Below are 21,846 nucleotides of genomic sequence, written 5' to 3' on the forward strand. Positions count from 1 at the left end.
TGTGCCTTTCGTCAATATTCCATCAAAGCCAAACAAATATGGAATAAAAATGTATGCCCTTGTTGATGCCAGTAAGACCTACACTTACAACCTGGAAGTTTATGCAGGAAAACAACCAGAAGGTCCTTACTGTGTGAGCAACAAACCCATTGATGTTGTAAAAAGACTGGCTGAACCCTTATTTGGATCGGGTCGCAATATTACAGCTGACAATTGGTTTACAAGTTGTGATCTGATTGATTATCTGAAAATTCAGAAGCTGTCATATGTGGGAACTGTAAGAAAAAACAAAAGGGAATTGCCGCCACAGTTTGTAAGTGTGAAAGAGAGACAACAGTACAGCAGTATGTTTGCATTCCATAATGGAAAGGCTTTAGTTTCCTATGTATCACATGCCAAAAAAATCGTACTTCTTCTATCAACACTTCATGATGATGCTGCCATCGATCCTGGGACTGGGGCAGAAAAAAAAACGGAGATAATTACATTTTACAATGCCACCAAAGGGGGTGTGGATACAGCAGATCAGATGTGCTCCACTTTCAACGTCAGCAGAAACATCAAACGCTGGCCAATGGTCATATTTCTCCTTCGCCTCATTGGGGGACACAGGACTGTGGGGTGTATGCTTCTGCCGCCAGGAGGCTGACACTAAGTAAACTTAAAAAAAAAAAAAGTTAGCTCCTCCTTCATCGTATACACCCTGACACTGGCTACCAGAGACTCCAGTTTATGCTTAGTGTCTCAAGGAGGCACATCTCTGGGTCCTGGATTTTTTGGACCTGACTTTCAACTTCTGGATTGAGGGGGCGACGGACCTTTTTGAGGGTCCGATCTCCCCAAATCATCAACGGGCAAGCACGTGTGATACTACTCCACGTATCCTTCCCCGCTACGTGGGATTTTTCACTGGACTTGGCCCTGACCACCCTGAGGTATCTAGACCCCAGGCTGTACAGGTGCACCTAGACGTCCGTGTGTTCCCCCTGATTTCTACACCCCTGCCGGGGGTGTTAGCTGGGGTGGAGGACGGTCCCTCTCCTTATCCTGGGATAATGGAGTTTGGGTGCCTGCACCGTCATTCTTTCCACCCCTCGCTGAGTGTGGTGTGTCAGGGGGGGCTCCTGAGTACCTGTTGCACTGGCCCTGGGTAGTGCGGTGGTCCGGCTCCGGGTGAGGCTGGCGTCCTTTTTTGTGTGGATCGGCGGTGGTCCGGCGCTGAGGCGCCTGCGGCACTCGACAGACGCTGGAGCGGCGCCGCGGCGTTCGGTCGGCGGCGCCGCAGCGCTCCGGAGCGGCACCGCGGTGTAGAGAGATCGGCGCCGCTGTTCCTCCGGAGGCTTCGGCTCTGCCTGGCTCACTGCAGGCGTGGGGCTGTTCCTGGAGCCCGGGACTTCCGGGCGGCAGGCCGCACTGCGGGGCTCCGCCCCTTCCGGCGCGTCACGTCCGGTTCCGGTTTCTCCGGTCTCTGAGGGGGAAATTGAGGCGGCGGCTTCGGGCCTGCTCTAGGCTGTGGCTTAGTTTGGCGGTCTCTCCCTCCCTATAGCCTGCTGGACATATAAGGCAGCACATTTGGAGTATCGTGCTGTCAGGATCCTTCTCTGTATTCGTGGGGACACAGGACTGGGGTAAGTGCTTCTCTCTCCAGCTGGACTGAAGCATTCCTTTTTTTCCCAGTCTTTGGCCCTGGGTATAGCATTACGGATCATTATGTCTAGAAAGGTTAAGACTCACACGGTTCTGTTTACCGGTTGTGTATCTTGTAATGCCCTTTTTCCGCACGCCCAAAGTAATCGCCTCTGTGAGGCCTGTGACCCTGAACATGTCCAGTAGCCCCCCCCCCTGCCAGTCCTCCAGTAGTCTCTCCAGCTCCGGTCCCTCAGCCAGATGCTGTGGTAGCTCCACCGGAATGGGTCACGTCCTTGTCACAATCCATGGCGTCCCTTACTGAAGCGATCAAATCGCTGCAGACCCCGGCGGTCGGGACCGGTAATCCGCCTGTCTCAGAGAGGGCCTTGGGGTCGCAGGAGTCTTCGGCCTGCAGAGGGCGCGCTCTCACTCAACAGACGCATGCAAAGCGTCTCCCAGGCACTCAGGTGCTTCCGCATCCTGGAGTTCCGTATCTCGCTCTCCTTCCCCCGCAGAAAGCGGTGAATTTGAGACTGACTACGAGTCAGAAGGGTCTCTTAATTTTGATAAACCTGGGTTTCAGGAGTCAGTAGACAGCCTAATTGAAGCTGTCAATCAGTCTTTGGGGATAGAAGACGAGCTCGTCTCTTCCTCTGATCATAAGGTCTAATTTAAGCGGTCTAAACGGGCCCATAGGGTTTTTTCCTCTCATCCTGAGTTTGAGGACCTGATTCGACGCAATAGGGAGCACCCGGACAAACGCTTTTCAGGGCAAAGAGCTCTGAAGGCTAGGTATCCCTTTGCTTCGAAACTTTGTAGTGATTGGGCAGAAAATCCTTCTGTAGATCCTCCAGTGTCCCGTTTAGCCTCTAACACGTTACTATCTCTCCCTAATGGCTCATCGATTAAGGATCCTACGGATCGTCTTATAGAGAGCTTGGCTCGTTCCATCTTTGAGGCCTCAAGCTCAGCACTTTTTCCTTCTTTTGCGGCAACCTGGGTTGCCAGGGCTATGATATCTTGGTCTGACTCGTTATCTAAGGCTCTCCAGGAAGGTAATGTGTCAGCAGAATTGGCTGAAATGTCATCTCAGGTAGCTATGGCCGGTAGTTATCTGATTAACGCATCTCTTGTGGCAGATTGTGCTTCCTCGGCTGCATCTAATGCTATTGCCATCAGAAGGGCCCTTTGGTTAAGGTCCTGGCGGGCTGATTCTACCTCTAAGAAATCTCTTACATCCCTGCCGTATCAGAGTGGTCGTTTGTTCGGAGAAAAGCTGGATCAGCTCATTTCTGACTCCACAGGAGGGAAAAGTAAGTTCCTTCCTCAGCAGAGGGCCAGACAGCCTTTTCGGCGCCATTTTCAGGCTCGCTTTAGAACCTTTCGCTATGTCAGATGGGCCCCAGCATCAGGTTCTCCTGCGCAGGGTCGGCCCAATCAGGACCGAGACGGTCGGACCCCTTATTCGGCCAGCCAGGGGGGAAGAATGCGTCCCCAGTCTTCTAGATCTAGAGGATCTAGGACGCAAAGATTTTCGGCCAAGTGACTGGAGGCCTCTTCCGGGCATCTCAAAAAGGTAGGTGGACGTCTACTTTTATTTCGCCAGGTCTGGCTTCAGGTAATCCATGACCAGTGGGTGGCAGAGCTCATATCTTCAGGTTACAAAATAGAGCTGGTCTGTCTCCCTCCTCCCCGGTTCTTCCCATCCCGTCTTCCCAAGTGCAAATCTCTTCGTCAAAGCTTGTTCAATTCCATAGAGTCTCTCCGTATCAGTGGTGTCATTTCTCCTGTTCCAAAGGAAGAAAGATTCCAGGGCTTTTATTCCAATCTTTTTGTAGTGCCCAAAAAGGATGGAGCAGTGAGGCCTATCCTAGATCTCAAACTCTTAAACAAGTTTGTCCGCGTTCGACACTTTCGGATGGAGTCTCTGCGGTCGGTCATCGCCTCTCTGGAAAAGGGAGAATTTTTGGCCTCAGTAGACATTCAGGATGCTTATCTTCATATTCCCATCTTTCCGCTCCATCAAAGATTTCTCCGGTTTGCCGTAAACAATCTACATTTCCAGTTCACGGCATTACCTTTCGGACTGGCTTCCGCTCCCAGGGTGTTCACAAAAGTCATGTCGACTGTGGTGTCCATTCTGCACTCCCGAGGTATTGTCGTCTTGCCATACCTAGACGATCTGCTGATCAAGGGACCGACATTTCAGTCTTGCAAGGAAAATGTCGACATCACTCTGGACACCCTTTCCCGTCTAGGTTGGTTGGTAAATTTAAGGAAGTCCTCTCTACGGCCGTCTCGAAAAATCTTTTTTAGGCATGATCTTCGACACCTCTCAAGCCTTAACTATCCTTCCCCAGGACAAGGTCCTAGCCCTTCCGCGGGAAGTGAGGAACCTTCTACAACCATACCCTCATACGATTCGGTCCGGGATGAGGGTGTTAGGAAAGATGGTTGCAACCATAGAGGCGGTTCCGTTTGCACAGTTTCATCTTCGACCCCTCCAACGTGCAATCCTATCAGCATGGAACAGAAATCCTCTCTCTCTCAACCGCAAATTCCGGTTGTCTTTCCAGACCAAACAGGCTCTCGCTTGGTGGCTAAACAGCTCATCTCTACTCAGGGGGAAGCCCTTTCCCCCAACCAATTGGCTAGTGGTCACAACAGATGCCAGTCTCCTGGGTTGGGGAGCAGTGTTCTTCCATCACACAGCTCAGGGACGCTGGTCTCCTCGACAATCAGAACTCCCCATCAATATCTTAGAGATTCGAGCGGTCTGGATAGCCTTGTTACGTTTTCACCATCTTCTGGCGGGTCGCCCTGTCCGGATTCAATCGGACAACGCCACAGCGGTAGCTTACATAAATCACCAGGGGGGCACCCGCAGCAAGGCAGCCATGCAGGAGGTAAAACTGATTCTACTCTGGGCGGAGAGAAATCACTCTGTGATCTCAGCGGTCCACATTCCGGGCGAAGAAAACTGGGCGGCAGATTTCCTAAGCCGTCAGGGTCTAGCCTCCGGGGAATGGTCTCTCCACCCCGAGGTATTTTTGCAGATATGCCATCTTTGGGGAACTCCAGACGTGGATCTAATGGCGTCCAAGGTGAATGCCAAGGTGCCCAGTTTTGTCTCTCGGTACCGAGATCCCCAGGCTATCGCTGTGGATGCGCTGGTACTGTCTTGGAACCAATTTCATCTCTCTTATCTGTTCCCTCCTCTGGCACTGCTCCCGAGAGTAATCAAGAAGATCAAATCAGAGAGAGTGCCGGCCATCCTGATCGCTCCGGATTGGCCACGACGGACCTGGTATGCAGACATGGTACAACTTCTAGCCGGGGTTCCTTGGCGGCTCCCCGATCGGCCAGATCTTCTATCTCAAGGGCCGATCTACCACCAGAACTCAGAGGTCCTACGTTTGACGGCCTGGCCGTTGAATCTTGGGTTTTAACTCAGGCTGGTTTTTCTCAAGAAGTGTCTGATACCATGATCAGTGCACGTAAGTCCGTTTCGGTCAGGATTTATTATCACACTTGGAAGGTGTTTCTTTCCTGGTGTAGAGAACGTGGGCTGCCCCCTCTGCGTTTCTCCGTTCCTAACATTTTAGCCTTCCTTCAAGCAGGCCTGGATTCTGGGCTTGCTCCGAGTACCCTTAAAAGGCAGGTTTCGGCTTTATCAGTACTTTTTCAGTGCAGGATTGCTCCTAATCGTCAAGTCAGGACTTTTTTCCAGGGAGTCGCTCATAAGGTCCCTCCTTGTAAGACTCCTTTGGAAGCTTGGGACCTTAATCTGATCTTAAGGGCTTTACAGGACGCTCCTTTTGAGCCTCTTCAGGAGGTTTCTTTGATGTTTCTCTCTTGGAAAGTCGTATTTTTAGTGGCCATAACGTCCATAAGACGGGTATCGGAGCTGGCAGCTCTTTCTTGTCGTCCTCCTTTTTTGCGATTTCATCAGGACAAGGTGGTGCTCAGACCAGCACCGTCCTTTTTGCCGAAGGTTGTTTCATCATTTCACATTAATGAAGATATTGTTCTGCCCTCTTTTTGTCCGGCACCTACGCACCGTGTAGAAAAAGCTCTCCATACGTTGGATCTGGTGAGGGCTCTGAGGAGGTACGTTTCCCGTACGGCCCCCTTTCGCCAGACGGATGCTCTGTTTGTCCTTCCGCAAGGTCGCAGGAAGGGATGCGCGGCTTCAAAATCTACCCTGGCCAGATGGATAAGGGCGACCATTCAGGAGGCTTATCGCTCCATGGGCTTGACGGTGCCGGCCGGAGTCGAGGCTCATTCGACTAGAGCAGTGGGGGCTTCCTGGGCCGTTCGGCACCAGGCCTCAGCAGAACAGGTTTGCAAGGCTGCGACCTGGTCTAGTCTGCATACATTTGTTAAACATTATAATGTCCATTCCCAGACCTCTGCAGATGCAAGTCTGGGTAGAAGAATTCTTCAAGCGGCAGTGGCGCATTTATAGACAAACATTATCTGGATGTTTTTTTTCTGGTGAGTGATTTTTCCCACCCAGGGACTGCTTTAGGACATCCCACAGTCCTGTGTCCCCCAATGAGGCGAAGGAGAAATAGGGATTTTTGGTTACTCACCGTAAAATCCTTTTCTCCAAGACGCTCATTGGGGGACACAGCTCCCTCCCTGGTAGCCTTATGGCTGCTTTGGTTATATCTGATTACATTAGTCAGTAGGATCTTTTCTAGACATAAAGTTTCTGTATTTATGCTGTTATATTATTTTTTGTGTTTTTTGTTCTCCTGCTTTTTGCACCAAACTGGAGTCTCTGGTAGCCAGTGTCAGGGTGTATACGATGAAGGAGGAGCTAACTTTTTTTTTTTTAAGTTTACTTAGTGTCAGCCTCCTGGCGGCAGAAGCATACACCCCACAGTCCTGTGTCCCCCAATGAGCGTCTTGGAGAAAAGGATTTTACGGTGAGTAACCAAAAATCCCTATTTTTTGCTATGTTGAATTTGGGTGGTATAAATTCACAAGTAATTATAGTGCTTTGTAAAAAGCACTATATTGTTATTCCACCGTAGTCAACTTATTCTTCTTATTATTATTATTATTCAGTCCGCAATTAATGCGGCCCGAACCGCTGCACGCACAGACTCCAGTGAGGTGTCATTTCGAAGCCAGCGTTCCTGGCAGGTGTGCTAAGTATTTTTCGTGTCGATCGGATTTGTAGTTTTGGCGCAATTGGCGTTTGAAAATTTTGTCTCAATGCATTTCAATGAGGAAATTGTTCCAATGGCTGATTTCTGAGGCAATTTCAAAATAACTGCTAACTGCCACCTGGCTGATTAGCTCATTGCTATGTGCAGTCACACCCAGTTACTATGCCAATGCCTACGAACTCTACATGACCCCACCAGGACACAGTTTTGCCAGATAATATCAGCTCTTAAAGTGACCCGCACACCAAATCTGACCCTGAGGTGCCCAGCCCACCAAATCGGACCCTGAGGGGCCCCGACCACCAAATCGGAGGCCGAGGGGCCCCGACCACCAAATCGGAGGCCGAGGGGCCCCGACCACCAAATCGGAGGCCGAGGGGCCCCGACCACCAAATCGGAGGCCGAGGGGCCCCGACCACCAAATCGGAGGCCGAGGGCCCCGACCACCAAATCGGAGGCCGAGGGGCCCCGACCACCAAATCGGAGGCCGAGGGGCCCCGACCACCAAATCGGAGGCCGAGGGGCCCCGGCCTCCAAATCGGAGGCCGAGGGGCCCCGGCCTCCAAATCGTAGGCCGAGGGGCCCCGACCTCCAAATCGGAGGCCGAGGGGCCCCGACCTCCAAATCGGAGGCCGAGGGGAATCGGAGGTCGGGGCCCCTCGGCCACCAAATCGGAGGCCGAGGTGCCCCGCCCACCAAATCAGAGGCCGAGGTGCCCCGCCCACCAAATCAGAGGCCGAGGGGCCCCGCCCACCAAATCGGACCCAGAGTGACCCCGCCCACCAAATCGGACCCAGAGTGACCCCGCAAACCAAACCGGCGCCTGAGGGGCACCCAAGTGTGAAAGTCTTGCAGGGGCAGCCCGGGCATCATTCCAAAGCACTATCTGTAGTTCCTTCAGGAAATACCCATCTAGTTTATCTTGAAAACAAGCTTGAACCACTCCGTAGACGATTGTATCTGAAAAAATTGGCCCATGAACTAGTACTTGGAGAGCTACGCAGGAGAAGCGTGAAAACAATCGGTATCCCCTCTCGCCTTCAAGTTCAGCTCAAAAGGTTCCGCCCAGAAGATGATGGTGAAAAGTCACCATCTGCACCACCTCACAAAAGAAGGAGATGCACCACCTGCCAAACGGAAAGCGGAACCAGAAGGCTTTCAAATTATGAATGTCTCAAATGTCATAAAGCAATTTGCCTGACACATGCAAAAATGGTGTGTAATTCTTGCTATTTGCTCTGCAAGTGTGACTTTTCTGGGGAAACCTCAGCATCTACTTCTGATTGAATATGTTTTTAATAGTACTTAAGGTACCTTAAAATTAAGTTTGTGTTCAAAAATTTTCTTTGTACATTTTTTTGAGAGTCGAACTGGGGACTATTTGGCGGGAGTTTTGAAAAGTTTGTATTTCATAGTTATTAGTTTTATGTTAATAAATGTTTTTTTTTGCAACTGATTGTGTAGTCTCTTTTATTACATCCCTATGAAGGTCACTGATCACTTTTAGAGCACTGAAATTGCAAACATTAGATATTATAGGTATTTTTCCAGCAGGCGCCTGACAGGCACATTGTATGTGAACTCGTTAGTCCGAATATTGTATGTGACGGAGGGTTAAAAAGTATTTCAATATTCTTAATTTAACCATACTTACCATACTTGTTTGCCTGTAAAAAATTTAAAATAATAAACCGTATCCTCCCTTTCCGACGCAGTCCACTGCTCTATAGACCTTCAGTGACACACTGACAGGAGACAATGGCTCCTGCAGCGCATCACTGAGGTTACCGGAGTTCACTCTCTCGCTTTATGGCAATGCTGCTTAGGAACACAGCAGTGCCACAAGTGAGACTAGGGACTATTTTTTGCAGTGATAGTGACAATGAAGTGCGGGATACCTTCCGTCATTGTATTTCTGCAGCCCCTGGAGAGCGGTCGCATCAGCTGATGCTGTATGTCTGTATGTATGTAATGTATGAATGAACTTTGTTATATGTTGTATGTACTGTTATATGTTGTATGCACTGTTATAGATTGTATGTTATAGGTTGTATGTTATAGGTTGTATGTTATAGGTTGTATGTTATAGGTTGTATGTTATAGGTTGTATGTTATAGATTGTATGTTATAGGTTGTATGTTATAGGTTGTATGTTATAGGTTGTATGTTATAGGTTGTATGTTATAGGTTGTATGTTATAGGTTGTATGTTATAGGTTGTATGTTATAGGTTGTATGTTATAGGTTGTATGTTATAGGTTGTATGTTATAGGTTGTATGTTATAGGTGGTATGTTATAGGTGGTATGTTGCGTGTGCTGTGGTATGTTGCGTGTGCTGTGGTATGTTGCGTGTGCTGTGGTATGTGCTGTTGTATGTGTTGTGGTGCAGTGTGTTGTGGTGTGTTGTGTTATATGTTGTATGTTTTTTCTTTTTTTACATTCAACACATTAGCCGGATGTTGGGACTGTCCCATCATTGGCTAATGTGTCAATCACTGTCATTGTAGCAGACATAGCCCAATGGGACTTGTAGTCCCATCAGACGATGCCTGCACACACACACACACACACAGACCCCTGAGTGCCCCGCACAGACCCCCGACAGTACCGCAGAGACCCGTCCCGCACAGACCCCGCCCGCACCCACAAACACAGTCTCCACCCACACACTCCCTCCTCCCGATCTGCAGCATTTCACCCGCAGCTAAACCGCACATCTTTTTTTCATCTGCGGTTTTGCTACGGATGTGCCTGACTCAATACAAGTCAATGGGTGCAGAAACGCTGCAGATCCACACAAAGAATTGACATGCTGCGGAAAAAACAACTGTTTCCGCGCGTTTTTTTTCTGCAGCATGTGCTCAGTGGATTTGGTTTTCCATAGGTTTACATGGTACTGTAAACCACATGGGAAACTGCTGCAGATCCGCAGCATCAAAAACGCTGCGGATCCGTGGTAAAAACTGCAACGTGTGAACATGGCATTAAGGTGCTCACCACACATGTAGATAAGTTCACTGAGTGGTCAAGTTTCCAAAATTGTGTCATATATGGGGGGTTTCCACTATTTAGGCACATCAGGGGCTCTCCAAATGGGACGTGGCATCCGCTAATAATTCCAGCAAATTTTGCATTCAAAAAGACAAATTGCGCTGCTTCCCTTCCACGTTCTGCCATGCGCCCAAACAATGGTTTTCTCCATCGTCTCATTGGGGGACACAGGACTGTGGGTGTATGCTATTGCCGCCAGGAGGCTGACACTAAGTAGACAAAAAAAAAGTTAGCTCCTCCTCCATAGTATACACCTTGCCACTGGCCCTGACAGCTCCAGTTTATGCTTCGTGTCCGTAGGAGGCACATCTCTGGGTTTTTTCCCAGATTCCGTTATCTTGAGGATAAGATAGGGGCGACGGACCTTTTTGAAGGGGTCCGATCTCCCCAAACCAACAACGGGCGAGCACGTGTGAGTGTCGCCTCCACGTATACTTTCCCGCGTCGTGGGATTGCCAGACTAAAAACCTGACCACCCTGAGGTAACGAAACCCTAGGCTGTACAGGCATTTATGCATTGTCCGTGCAGCCTCCACTTCAATCACCAATGTTTTGATCTGCGGCGCTTAAGGAGGCAGACGGTCCCTTTCCTCACCTTCTGAAGGGTGAAGGAGTTAGGGTGCCTGCACCGTCTTTTTCCCATATGTATATATATATTTATATGTGGCTTTTCGTTTATGCCTCTTCTCTAACCTGGCGTGTTGTTAGAGGCTGCGGGGGGGCTCCTGCTTCTTTGCGCGACTGCACGTGTTATATCGCCATACTGCAGGCGGCGCGTACTTCGTACGGTGCCGGTGCCAGGATGTCTCTCCATTTCCAAAGCACGGGAAGTTCCGCCCCTAGCACTTCCTTCCGGCGGCCAACGGCATCATGGTCGCTGTAGTTTCCTTCATGGGCGGTAGCTCCGCCCCTAGCAACTGTTTCCGGCGACCAGTTGCATTATGGTGGCTGTAGTTTCCTGAGGGGTCGTGGGCGGAAGTTCCGCCCCTTCCGGCGGCGTGTACTTCCGGTTTCGCGCTCCCAGCGTTCCTAGGAGTGCGCAGGTGGGGAAAGCAAGTTCCCTGATTTGGCCTGTGGCACGATCCTTATGGCGGCTCCTCCCACCTTTCATCCGCTCATGATCTTTATAAAGGAGGTGTCTCTGCTCAGAGCTCGGTTTAGTGTGGTGCTCAGAACGGACGGGGACACAGGACTGGGGTAAGTGCTACTTTCCTCAGCCTGACAGCAGTTTTTTGTTCTAGACCCAGTAGCTCATAGGGGTTTTTTTTTCATAGCAGCTTCTGCAGCAATAGTCATCATGTCTAGAAGGACCAAGTCTCTCACGGTCCTGTATACATCATGCTTTACTTGCCAGGCTGCTTTTCCGCATGCGCAGACTAGCCAGATCTGTGAAGCTTGCGATCCCGAACGCGCTCAGGAGCCCCCACCTGCTACCCCGCCTGTTATTCTGCCGGGTATGCCTGTATCTGAGACTGCGGCATCTCCCCCTGAGTGGGTCGTTTCCTTAACACAGTCTATGGCGTCTCTAACAAAGGCAGTTGAGTCCCTTCAAACCCCTGTCAGGGACGTTCATCCATCTATTCCGGAAAGATCCTCCAATTCTCAGGACCCTCCGGCCTGCAGGGGCCGTACTCCCTCTAGGCAGACGCGGGGTAAGCGTACCCATACAGCGTCTCCCGGTCCGTCGGGTGCATCTGCATCTGTGAATTCCGTCTCTCGGTCTCCTTCTCCTGTGAGAGTGAGTGAGCATGGTTCGGACCTTGACTCTGAAGGGTCTTTTGATTTAGAAGCTCCTGATTATCAGGAATCAGTTGACAGTCTCATTGAGGCCGTTAACCAGTCTTTGGGAGTAGAGGATGTAGCCACCTTACCTTCGAGTCATAAGGTGTCTTTTAAAAGATTCAAGCAACCTCATAAGGTGTTTTCCTCTCATCCTGAATTTGAGGATTTAGTTCAACGTCACATGGAGAGACCGGACAAACGTTTCTTAGGCCAGAAGGCTCTGGGTACCAGGTATCCTTTCGCGCCCGAGATTTGTAAAAAATGGGCAGAATCTCCTTCTGTAGATCCTCCCGTGTCCCGTTTGGCCTCTAACACACTGCTGTCTCTTCCTAATGGATCTGCTATTAAAGATCCAACTGATCGGCTCTTAGAGAGTCTGGCTCGGTCAGTGTTTGAGGCTTCAGGGTCAGCCCTCGCGCCGTCTTTTGCGGCGACTTGGGTCGCTACAGCTATGATAGCTTGGTCAGAGTCCGTCACTAAGGTTCTTCAGGATAAGGAGTTTCCTGTAGAAGTGATAGAGATGTCTAATCAGATATCCTTGGCTGGGAATTATCTGATCAATGCATCTTTGGATGCGGCAAATTGTTCAGCATTGGCAGCTGCTAATGCTATCGCTATCAGAAGGGCGCTATGGCTGAGAAATTGGCAGGTGGACTCTACTTCGAAAAAGTTCCTTACTTCCCTCCTTTATCAGGGTGGTCGACTCTTTGGCGCAAAGTTGGATCAACTTATATCTGATACCACAGGGGGAAAGAGTAATTTCCTTCCTCAACAAAGGGTGAAGCAACCTTTTCGTCGCCAATTTCAAGCAAGGTTTAGATCCTTTCGTAACACCCGGTGGTCTGCAGCACCAAGCTCAGGTCCTCCAAGTCGGCCTAACCAAGACAGGGAACACCAGGTATCATATAGAGCCAATCCATTGGCAAGAATGCGATATCAGCTATCAAGATCTAGGGGATCTAGATATCCGCGGTCCTCGGCAAAATGACTGGAGGCACCCTCATGTCGTTTTCAACAGGGTAGGCGGTCGTCTACTTCTGTTCCATCAGTCCTGGCTATCAGTCGTTTCCGACAAATGGGTGAGAGAACTGGTGGTTTCAGGGTACAAAATAGTTTCTCTCTCTCCCTCCAAGTCGTTTTTTTCCGTCCAGTCTTCCCAGTGCAAAGTCCCGTCTAAGGGCTTTATTCAAAGCTGTCGAGTCTCTTCAGTCCAACGGGGTCATTGTCCCCGTTCCAGGGGTAGAAAGGTTCCAAGGATTCTATTCCAATCTGTTTACGGTCCCCAAAAAGGACGGGACGGTAAGACCCATTCTGGACCTAAAGTGTTTGAACAAGTTCGTCAGCACTCGTCGCTTCCGTATGGAGTCACTCCGCTCGGTTATTGCGGCTATGGAAAAGGGAGAATTCCTTGCTTCCATAGATATCCAAGATGCCTATCTGCATGTTCCCATATTTCCTCCGCATCAAAGATTTCTACGGTTTTCCATAGGCGAACGTCACTTCCAATTCACAGCATTACCTTTCGGTCTCGCCTCCGCTCCCAGGGTGTTCACAAAGGTGATGTCTACAGTCGTGTCCATCCTGCACTCCCGGGGCATAGTTATTTTGCCATACCTGGACGATCTTTTGGTCAAGGGGCCAACTTTTCAAGCATGCAAAGAATCACTTTAGACACTCTATCCCGTCTAGGGTGGCTGGTCAATTTGAAAAAGTCATCTCTAGTCCCATCTCGAAAGATTTATTTTTTAGGAATGATCTTCGATACTTCTCGGGGTCTGACTATCCTACCCCAGAGCAAGGTTCTCTGCCTTCGGCAGGAAGTAAGAATTCTGCAGCAACCGAGTTTTCTCTCAATCCGGTTTTGCATGAGGGTCTTGGGCAGGATGGTGGCGGCCATAGAAGCAGTACCATTCGCCCAATTTCATCTTCGCCCTCTCCAGCAGGCAATTTTGTCAGCTTGGAACAGGAGTCATGCTTCTCTCAATCTCCGGTGCCGTCTGTCTCCCCGGGTCAGGCAATCTCTCATCTGGTGGATGAGGAGCTCCTCTCTGCTGCAGGGGAAAGCCTTTCCCCAGTTCATTGGCTGGTAGGTTTCTACAGACGCCAGTGTTCTCGGTTGGGGGGCAGTGTTTCATCAACACACAGCACAGGGTTTTTGGTCCCCAGGGGAATCATCTCTTCCAATCAATCTGTTGGAGATAAGGGCAATTTGGCTTGCTCTGCAGCACTTTCACCATCTTCTGGCGGGTCACCCGGTCCGAATCCAATCGGACAATGCCACGGCTGTGGCTTACGTAAATCATCAGGGGGGCACCCGCAGCAGGTCAGCCATGCGCGAGGTAGGGAAAATCCTCCGTTGGGCCGAGAGCAACCACTCCGTGATCTCGGCAGTTTACATCCCGGGCAAGGAGAACTGGGCAGCGGACTTTCTGAGCCGTCAGGGTCTGGCGTCCGGGGAATGGTCTCTTCACCCCGACGTTTTTCGGCAGATTTGCCAACGCTGGGGTATCCCGGACGTGGATCTAATGGCAACCGGGTGGAATGCCAAGGTCCCCAGATTCGTAGCTCGTTATCGAGATCCAAGAGCTCTCGCCGTAGACGCACTGGTCCTTCCTTGGAACCAGTTTTGTCTTCCGTATCTGTTTCCTCCTCTGGCGCTCCTTCCAAGGGTAGTCAGGAAGATCAAGATAGAGGGAGTTCCGGCAATTCTAGTCGCCCCAGATTGGCCTCGGAGGTCTTGGTACGCGGACCTCGTTCAGCTGATCGCCGGGGTTCCTTGGCAGCTTCCAATGCGGCCGGATCTTCTGTCGCAGGGGCCGATATTGCACCAGAACTTAGGGGCCCTTCGTTTGACGGCTTGGCCGTTGAATCTTGGATTCTGACCCAGGCCAGTTTTTCTCAGAAGGTAGCTTCCACTATGATTAATGCTCGAAAGACGGTTTCTACGCGCATTTACCACCACACCTGGAAAGTGTTTCTCTCGTGGTGCAGGAAGAAGGGTCTTCCTCCTTTGCGGTTCTCCGTTCCTAATATTTTAGCTTTTCTCCAAGCTGGTTTAGACTCAGGTCTCGCTCCAAGTACCCTTAGGAGGCAAATATCAGCCTTATCGGTTCTTTTCCAGCGCAGGATTTCTATCATTTCACAGGACAAGACTTTTTTGCAGGGAGTCTCTCACATGGTCCCCCCTTACAGAGCCCCGCTAGAGGCTTGGGACCTTAATCTGGTCTTGAGCGCTCTTCAGGAGGCTCCATTTGAGCCTCTCCAAGAAGTTTCTTTAATGTATCTTTCTTGGAAGGTTTTGTTTTTGGTAGCTATAACCTCCATTAGGCGGGTGTCGGAATTGGCGGCCTTGTCCTGCCAGTCGCCATTTCTGCAATTTCATCAGGATAAGGTAGTATTAAAACCTGTTCCTTCTTTTTTGCCTAAAGTAGTTTCCTCGTTTCACATCAATGAGGACATAGTCTTGCCTTCTTTTTGTCCTGCACCTTCTCACCGTGTGGAAAAAGCTCTCCATACTCTGGACCTGGTGAGAGCACTGAGGAGATATGTTTCTCGGACCGCTTCTTTTCGACAAACGGATGTTCTGTTCGTTCTTCCTATGGGTCACAGGAAGGGATTCGCAGCCTCTAGGTCGACCTTAGCCAGATGGATACGAGCCACCATTCAGGAGGCCTACCGCGTCAAGGGTGCAGCCATCCCGCCTGGGATTAGGGCGCACTCTACTCGAGCGGTAGGGGCTTCCTGGGCACTACGGCACCAAGCTTCAGCAGAACAGGTTTGCAAGGCGGCAACTTGGTCCAGCCTGCACACTTTCTCTAAGCATTATAATGTCCACACTCAGGCCTCTGCTGATGCAAGTTTGGGAAGAAAAATTCTTCAGGCTGCGGTATCTCACCTATAGGCGGTAAGTGCCTAAGGGTTTATTCCAGTGAGTCTTTTTTTCCCACCCTGAGACTGCTTTGGGACATCCCACAGTCCTGTGTCCCCCAATGAGACGATGGAGAAACAGGGATTTTTGTGTTACTCACCGTAAAAACCTTTTCTCCGAGTCATTCATTGGGGGACACCGCTCCCTCCCTATTTCATCTTGTTATTTTTCTACGGGGTTGTTCAGACTGTAGTATTATTCTAGACATGTTGTCTTTGCTCTAATGCTGTTTTGTTTTCTCTATCTCCTACTGCTTGTGCACCAAACTGGAGCTGTCAGGGCCAGTGGCAAGGTGTATACTATGGAGGAGGAGCTAACTTTTTTTTTGTCTACTTAGTGTCAGCCTCCTGGCGGCAATAGCATACACCCACAGTCCTGTGTCCCCCAATGAATGACTCGGAGAAAAGGATTTTACGGTGAGTAACACAAAAATCCCTGTTTCCCTCACATATGGGGTATTGGCGTGCTCAGGAGAAATTGCGTAACAAATTTTTGATGTCCATTTTTTCCTGTTGCGTTTGTAAAAATAAAAAAATTTGGGTCCAAACAAAAATTTGGTGAAAGGTTAAATGTTCATTTTTTTTCCCTTATACATTCTAAAAATTCATGTGAAACACCTAAAGGGTTAATACATTTCTTGAATGTGGTTTTGAGTATCTTGAGGGGTTTAGTTTTTAGAATGATGTCACTTTGGGTATTTTCTGTCATATAGGGGGTAGCACGGTGGCTCAGTGGTTAGCACTGCAGCCTTGCAGCGCTGGAGTCCCGGGTTCAAACCCCACCAAGGACAACATCTGCAAAGAGTTCTCTCCGTGTTTGCGTGGGTTTCCCCCGGGTACTCCGGCTTCCTCCCACATTCCAAAGACATACTGATAGGGAATGTAGGTTGTGAGCCCGTCGGGGACAGTGATGATAATGTGTGCAAAATGTAAAGCGCTGCGGAATATGTTAGCGCTATATAAAAATAAAGATTATTATTATTATATAGGCCCCTCAGAGTCACTTCAAATGTGATGTAGTCCCTAAAAAATAAAAGATTTTTAAATCTTGTTGATAAATTGCGGTTTAACTTTTAACCCTCATAACTTCCTAAGAAAACAAAAAAATGATTAAAAATTGTGCTGATGTAAAATTGACATGCGCGAAATGTTATTTATTAACTATTTTAGGTGATATAACTCTGAATTAAGGGTGTAAAAATTTAAAAGTTTAAAAATTGCAAAATGTTAACTATTTTAGATTTTTTTTCACAAATAAACACACGTCCTATCGAAGAAATGTTACCACTATCATGAAGTTCAAAATGTCACGAAAAATCATTCTCCGAATCAGAGGGATTTGTTGAAACGTTCCAGAGTTATTACTTCATAAAGTGACACTTATCAGAATTATATAACTTGGCCTTGTCATTAACCCCTTTCTGCCAGTAGACGTACGATTCCGTCCATGTGGGGTGGGCCTTACTGCCCAAGGACGGAATAGTACGTCATAGGCGATCGGCCGCGCTCACAGGGGGAGCGCGGCCGGGTGTCAGCTGCTTATCGCAGCTGACATCCAGCACTATGTGCCAGGAGCGGTCACGGACCGCCCCCGGCACAATAACCCCCGGCACACCGCGATCAAACATGATCGCGATGTGCCGGCGGTGCAGTGAAGCATCGCGCAAGGGGGGGGGAGGGAGGGAGCCCAAGAGCGGAATTCACAACAGGCTTCTCTGAGGCCCCGCAGCAACGCGATGTGATTGCGTTGCTGCGAGGGTCTCCTTACCTCCCTCCCTGCAGCAAATCCCGGATAGAGTGCTGTGCAAACTGGCAGATCACCGATCTGTATTGTTCTCCCCTGGGACAAAGTAAAAAAGTAAAAAAAATTTTTTACAAGTGTGTAAAAAAAAAAATCCTAAATAATGAAAAAAAAATATATATTATTCCCATAAATACATTTCTTTATCTAAATAAAAAAACAAAACAATAAAAGTACACATATTTAGTATTGCCGCGTCCGTAACGACCTCACCTATAAAACTGTCCCACTAGTTAACCCCTTCAGTAAACACCGTAAGAAAGAAAAAAAAAAAAAAAGACAAAAAACAAAGCTTTATTATCATACCGCCGAACAAAAAGTGGAATAACAGGCGATCAAAAAGACGGATATAAATAACCATGGTACCGCTGAAAGCGGCATCTTGTCTCGCAAAAAACGAGCCGCCATACAGCAACATCAGCAAAAAAATAAAAAAGTTATAGTCCTCAGAATAAAGCGATGCAAAAATAATTATTTTTTCTATAAAATAGTTTTTATCGTATAAAAGCGCCAAAACATAAAAAAAATGATATAACTGAGGTGTCGCTGTAATCATACTGACCCGAAGAATAAAACTGCTTTATCAATTTTACCAAACGCGGAACGGTATAAACGCCTCCCCCAAAAGAAATTCATGAATAGCTGGTTTTTGGTAATTCTGCCTCACAAGAATCGGAATAAAAAGCGATCAAAAAATGTCACGTGCCCGAAAATGTTACCAATAAAAACGTCAACTCGTCCCGCAAAAAACAAGACCTCACATGACTCTGTGGACCAAAATGTGGAAAAATTATAGCTCTCAAAATGTGGTAACGCAAAAAATATTTTTTGCAATAAAAAGCATCTTTCAGTGTGTGACGGCTGCCAATCATAAAAATCCGCTAAAAAACCCGCTATAAAAGTAAATCAAGTTAGGGAAAAATAAAAAAAAATTAAAAAAATGTATTTATTTCCATTTTCCCATTAGGGTTAGGGCTAGGGTTAGGACTAGGGCTAGGGTTAGGGGTAGGGCTAGGGTTAGGGCTAGGGTTATGGTTAGGGCTAGGGTTAAGGCTACAGTTAGGGTTAAGGCTACAGTTAGGGTTAAGGCTACAGTTAGGGTTAAGGCTACAGTTAGGGTTGGGGCTAAAGTTAGGGTTAGGGTTTGGATTACATTTGCGGTTGGGATTAGGGTTAGGGGTGTGTTTGGGTTAGAGGTGTGGTTAGGGTTACCGTTGGAATTAGGGTTAGGGGAGTGTTTGGATTAGGGTTTCAGTTATAATTGGGGGGTTTCCTCTGTTTAGACACATGAAGGGGCTCTCCAAACGCGACATGGCGTCCGATCTCAATTCCAGCCAATTCTGCGTTGAAAAAGTAAAACAGTGCTCCTTCCCTTCTGAGCTCTCCCGTGTGCCCAAACAGGAGTTTACCCCAACATATGGGGTATCAGCGTACTCAGGACAAATTGGACAACAACTTTTGGGGTCCAATTTCTCCTGTTACCCTTGGGAAAATACAAAACTGTGGGCTAAAAAATAATTTTTGTGGGAAAAAAAAGATTTTTTAATTTTCACGGCTCTGCGTTATAAACTGTATTGAAACACTTGGGGGCTCAAAGTTCTCACAACACATCTAGATAAGTTCCTTGGGGGGTCTAGTTTCCAATATGGGGTCACTTGTGGGGGGTTTCTACTGTTTAGGTACATTAGGGGCTCTGCAAACACATTGTGACGCCTGCAGACCATTCCATCTAAGTCTGTATTTCAAATGGCGCTCCTTCCCTTCCGAGCCTTCCCATGCGCCCAAACGGTGGTTCCCCCCCACATATGGGGTATCAGCGCACTCAGGACAAATTGCACAACAAATTTTGGGGTCCAATTTCTCCTGTTACCCTTGGGAAAATACAAAACTGGGGGCTAAAAAATAATTTTTGTGGGAAAAAAAAGATTTTTTAATTTTCACGGCTCTGCGTTATAAACTGTATTGAAACACTTGGGGGCTCAAAGTTCTCACAACACATCTAGATAAGTTCCTTGGGGGGTCTAGTTTCCAATATGGGGTCACTTGTGGGGGGTTTCTACTGTTTAGGTACATTAGGGGCTCTGCAAACACATTGTGACGCCTGCAGACCATTCCATCTAAGTCTGTATTTCAAATGGCGCTCCTTCCCTTCCGAGCCTTCCCATGCGCCCAAACGGTGGTTCCCCCCCACATATGGGGTATCAGCGCACTCAGGACAAATTGCACAACAAATTTTGGGGTCCAATTTCTCCTGTTACCCTCGGGAAAATACAAAACTGAGGGCTAAAAAATATTTGTGGGAAAAAATTTTTGTTTTATTTTTACGGCTCTGCATTATAAACTTCTGTGAAGCTCTTGGTGGGTCAAAGTGCTCACCACACATCTAGATAAGTTCCTTAGGGGGTCTACTTTCCAAAATGGTGTCACTTGTGGGGGGTTTCAATGTTTAGGCACATCAGTGGCTCTCTAAACGCAACATGGCGTCCCATCTCAATTCCAGTCAATTTTGCATTAAAAAGTCAAATGGCGCTCCTTCCCTTCCAAGCTCTGTCATGCGCCCAAACAGTCGTTTACATCCACTTATGGGGTATCGGCGTACTCAGGACAAATTGTACAACAAGGTTTGGGGTCCATTTTCTCCTGTAACCCTTGGTAAAATAAAACAAATTGGAGCTGAAGTAAATTTTTTGTGAAAAAAAGTTAAATGTTCATTTTTATTTAAACATTCCAAAAATTCCTGTGAAACACCTGAAGGGTTAATAAACTTCTTGAATGTGGTTTTGAGAACCTTGAGGGGTGCAGTTTTTAGAATGGTATCACACTTGGGTATTTTCTATCATATAGACCCCTCAAAATGACTTCAAATGTGATGTGGTCCCTAAAAAGAAAATGGTGTTGTAAAAATGAGAAATTGCTGGTCAACTTTTAACCCTTACAACTCCCTAACAAAAAAAAATTTTGGTTCCAAAATTGTGCTGATGTAAAGTAGACATGTGAGAAATGTTACTTATTAAGTATTTTGTGTGACATATCTCTGTGATTTAATTGCATAAAAATTCAAAGTTGGAAAATTGCGAAATTTTCAAAATTTTCGCCATATTTCCGTTTTTTCACAAATAAACGCAGGTAATATCAAAGAAATTTTACCACTATCATGAAGTACAATATGTCACGAGAAAACATTGTCAGAATCACCCGGATCCGTTGAAGCGTTCCAAGAGTTATAACCTCATAAAGGGACAGTGGTCAGAATTGTAAAAATTGGCCCGGTCCATAACGTGCAAACCACCCTTGGGGGTAAAGGGGTTAATGTGCAAACAGGCTAGGGGAGTAAAGGGGTTAATTAAGAGATTTCTGACATGCTTGTTGCAGAACAGGATTGACAGTGAAGCTTGTCCTTGATACATCTGGCGCAAGTTTCTTGACTTTTTTTTCTATGTTATGACGATTTTCATTGCTTTTATGGTGCTTACAAATCTGGTATGTCTTGTATGCTTTATGGATGTTTTATTTTGAAAATCCATTTATATTATTTCATTTATTTTTTTTCCCTATGAAGATCAAAAAGGACACAAGCAGAGGCTGTGAAACTCAATAAAATCCAGAAGCAGCTTCAAGCCCTGGATGAGATGGTGTCAACAGACATTGGTATTTTAAGGAATCGGATTGAGCAAGCATGTATTGAGTTTTCCCAAGCCAAGTAAGCTCTATAACAACTGGTAGGAGTGTAAGGCTAAGTTCACACGATTTGTTTTTTTAAGCATTTTTTTCCACAGGTAAAACCTGCTTTTTTCACAGTAAGAAACTTTCTTTAAAAAATGTAGGTTTTCCTTAGTTTTTTGCTGCAGGTTTTTGCCGAATTTTTGTCAGGGTACATTTCTCTTGTGCATGCCAATAAAGTTTAGTGCATAAAAAAAGAAAAATTGTGATTCTATTTCATCATGTTTTAACACCAAAAACAATACCTGCATTTTTCTGTGTTTTTTTCACCAGCCAGTGCTTTTGATGGGTGAAAAACGCTCAGAGATATGCTGCATTTTGAAAAAAACAAGGTTTTGCACAAAATACTGAGGACAGACACCAATCTGTGTGCATGAGATTTCTGAAGTAGACTTTGCTGGTACTGTAAAACACAGCTGAAAATTTGCATTAAAAATGGAAAAACGCAGCTTATGAACATAGCCTAACACTTTATTTTTGCTGAAAATATATATAATACATGTGTTTAAAGGGACTCTTTCACCCCCTCCAGCCATTAGAAACTAAAAGAGCCACCTTGTGCAGCAGTAATGCTGCATTCTGACAAGGTGGCTCTTTTAGTTATTGGTGCAGTCAAAGCAGAAATAAAGCGTTTTTATAATTTCGCAAAAATACCTGTCTTTAGTCCTGGATGCAGGTCTTAACCCCCTGCTGCACACGCCACACTGCCGTCACTCAAGGCTTCTAAGGCGCCGAGCGCCGCCCCCTCCGCGCTGT

At 47.4% G+C, this 21,846-nt stretch overlaps 1 protein-coding gene across 3 annotated transcripts in view; it reads left to right on the forward strand.

Annotated features, from left to right (window-relative positions):
• The window catches only part of GORAB (golgin, RAB6 interacting), a 217,832-nt gene that overhangs the window by 89,402 nt on the left and 106,584 nt on the right, over positions 1 to 21,846 (forward strand). For 2 of the 3 annotated variants that reach the window (XM_069737145.1, XM_069737144.1), the window contains one exon: positions 20,930 to 21,070. The exons of the other annotated variant lie outside the window; for it this stretch is intronic. In XM_069737145.1, coding sequence (XP_069593246.1) covers positions 20,930 to 21,070 — 141 coding nt within the window. The remainder of the gene's footprint in view (positions 1 to 20,929; positions 21,071 to 21,846) is intronic. 3 annotated transcript variants of the gene reach the window in all.

This window comes from Ranitomeya imitator, chromosome 8 (assembly GCF_032444005.1).
Source record: "Ranitomeya imitator isolate aRanImi1 chromosome 8, aRanImi1.pri, whole genome shotgun sequence".
In the NCBI taxonomy this organism is placed as follows: domain Eukaryota; kingdom Metazoa; phylum Chordata; class Amphibia; order Anura; family Dendrobatidae; genus Ranitomeya; species Ranitomeya imitator.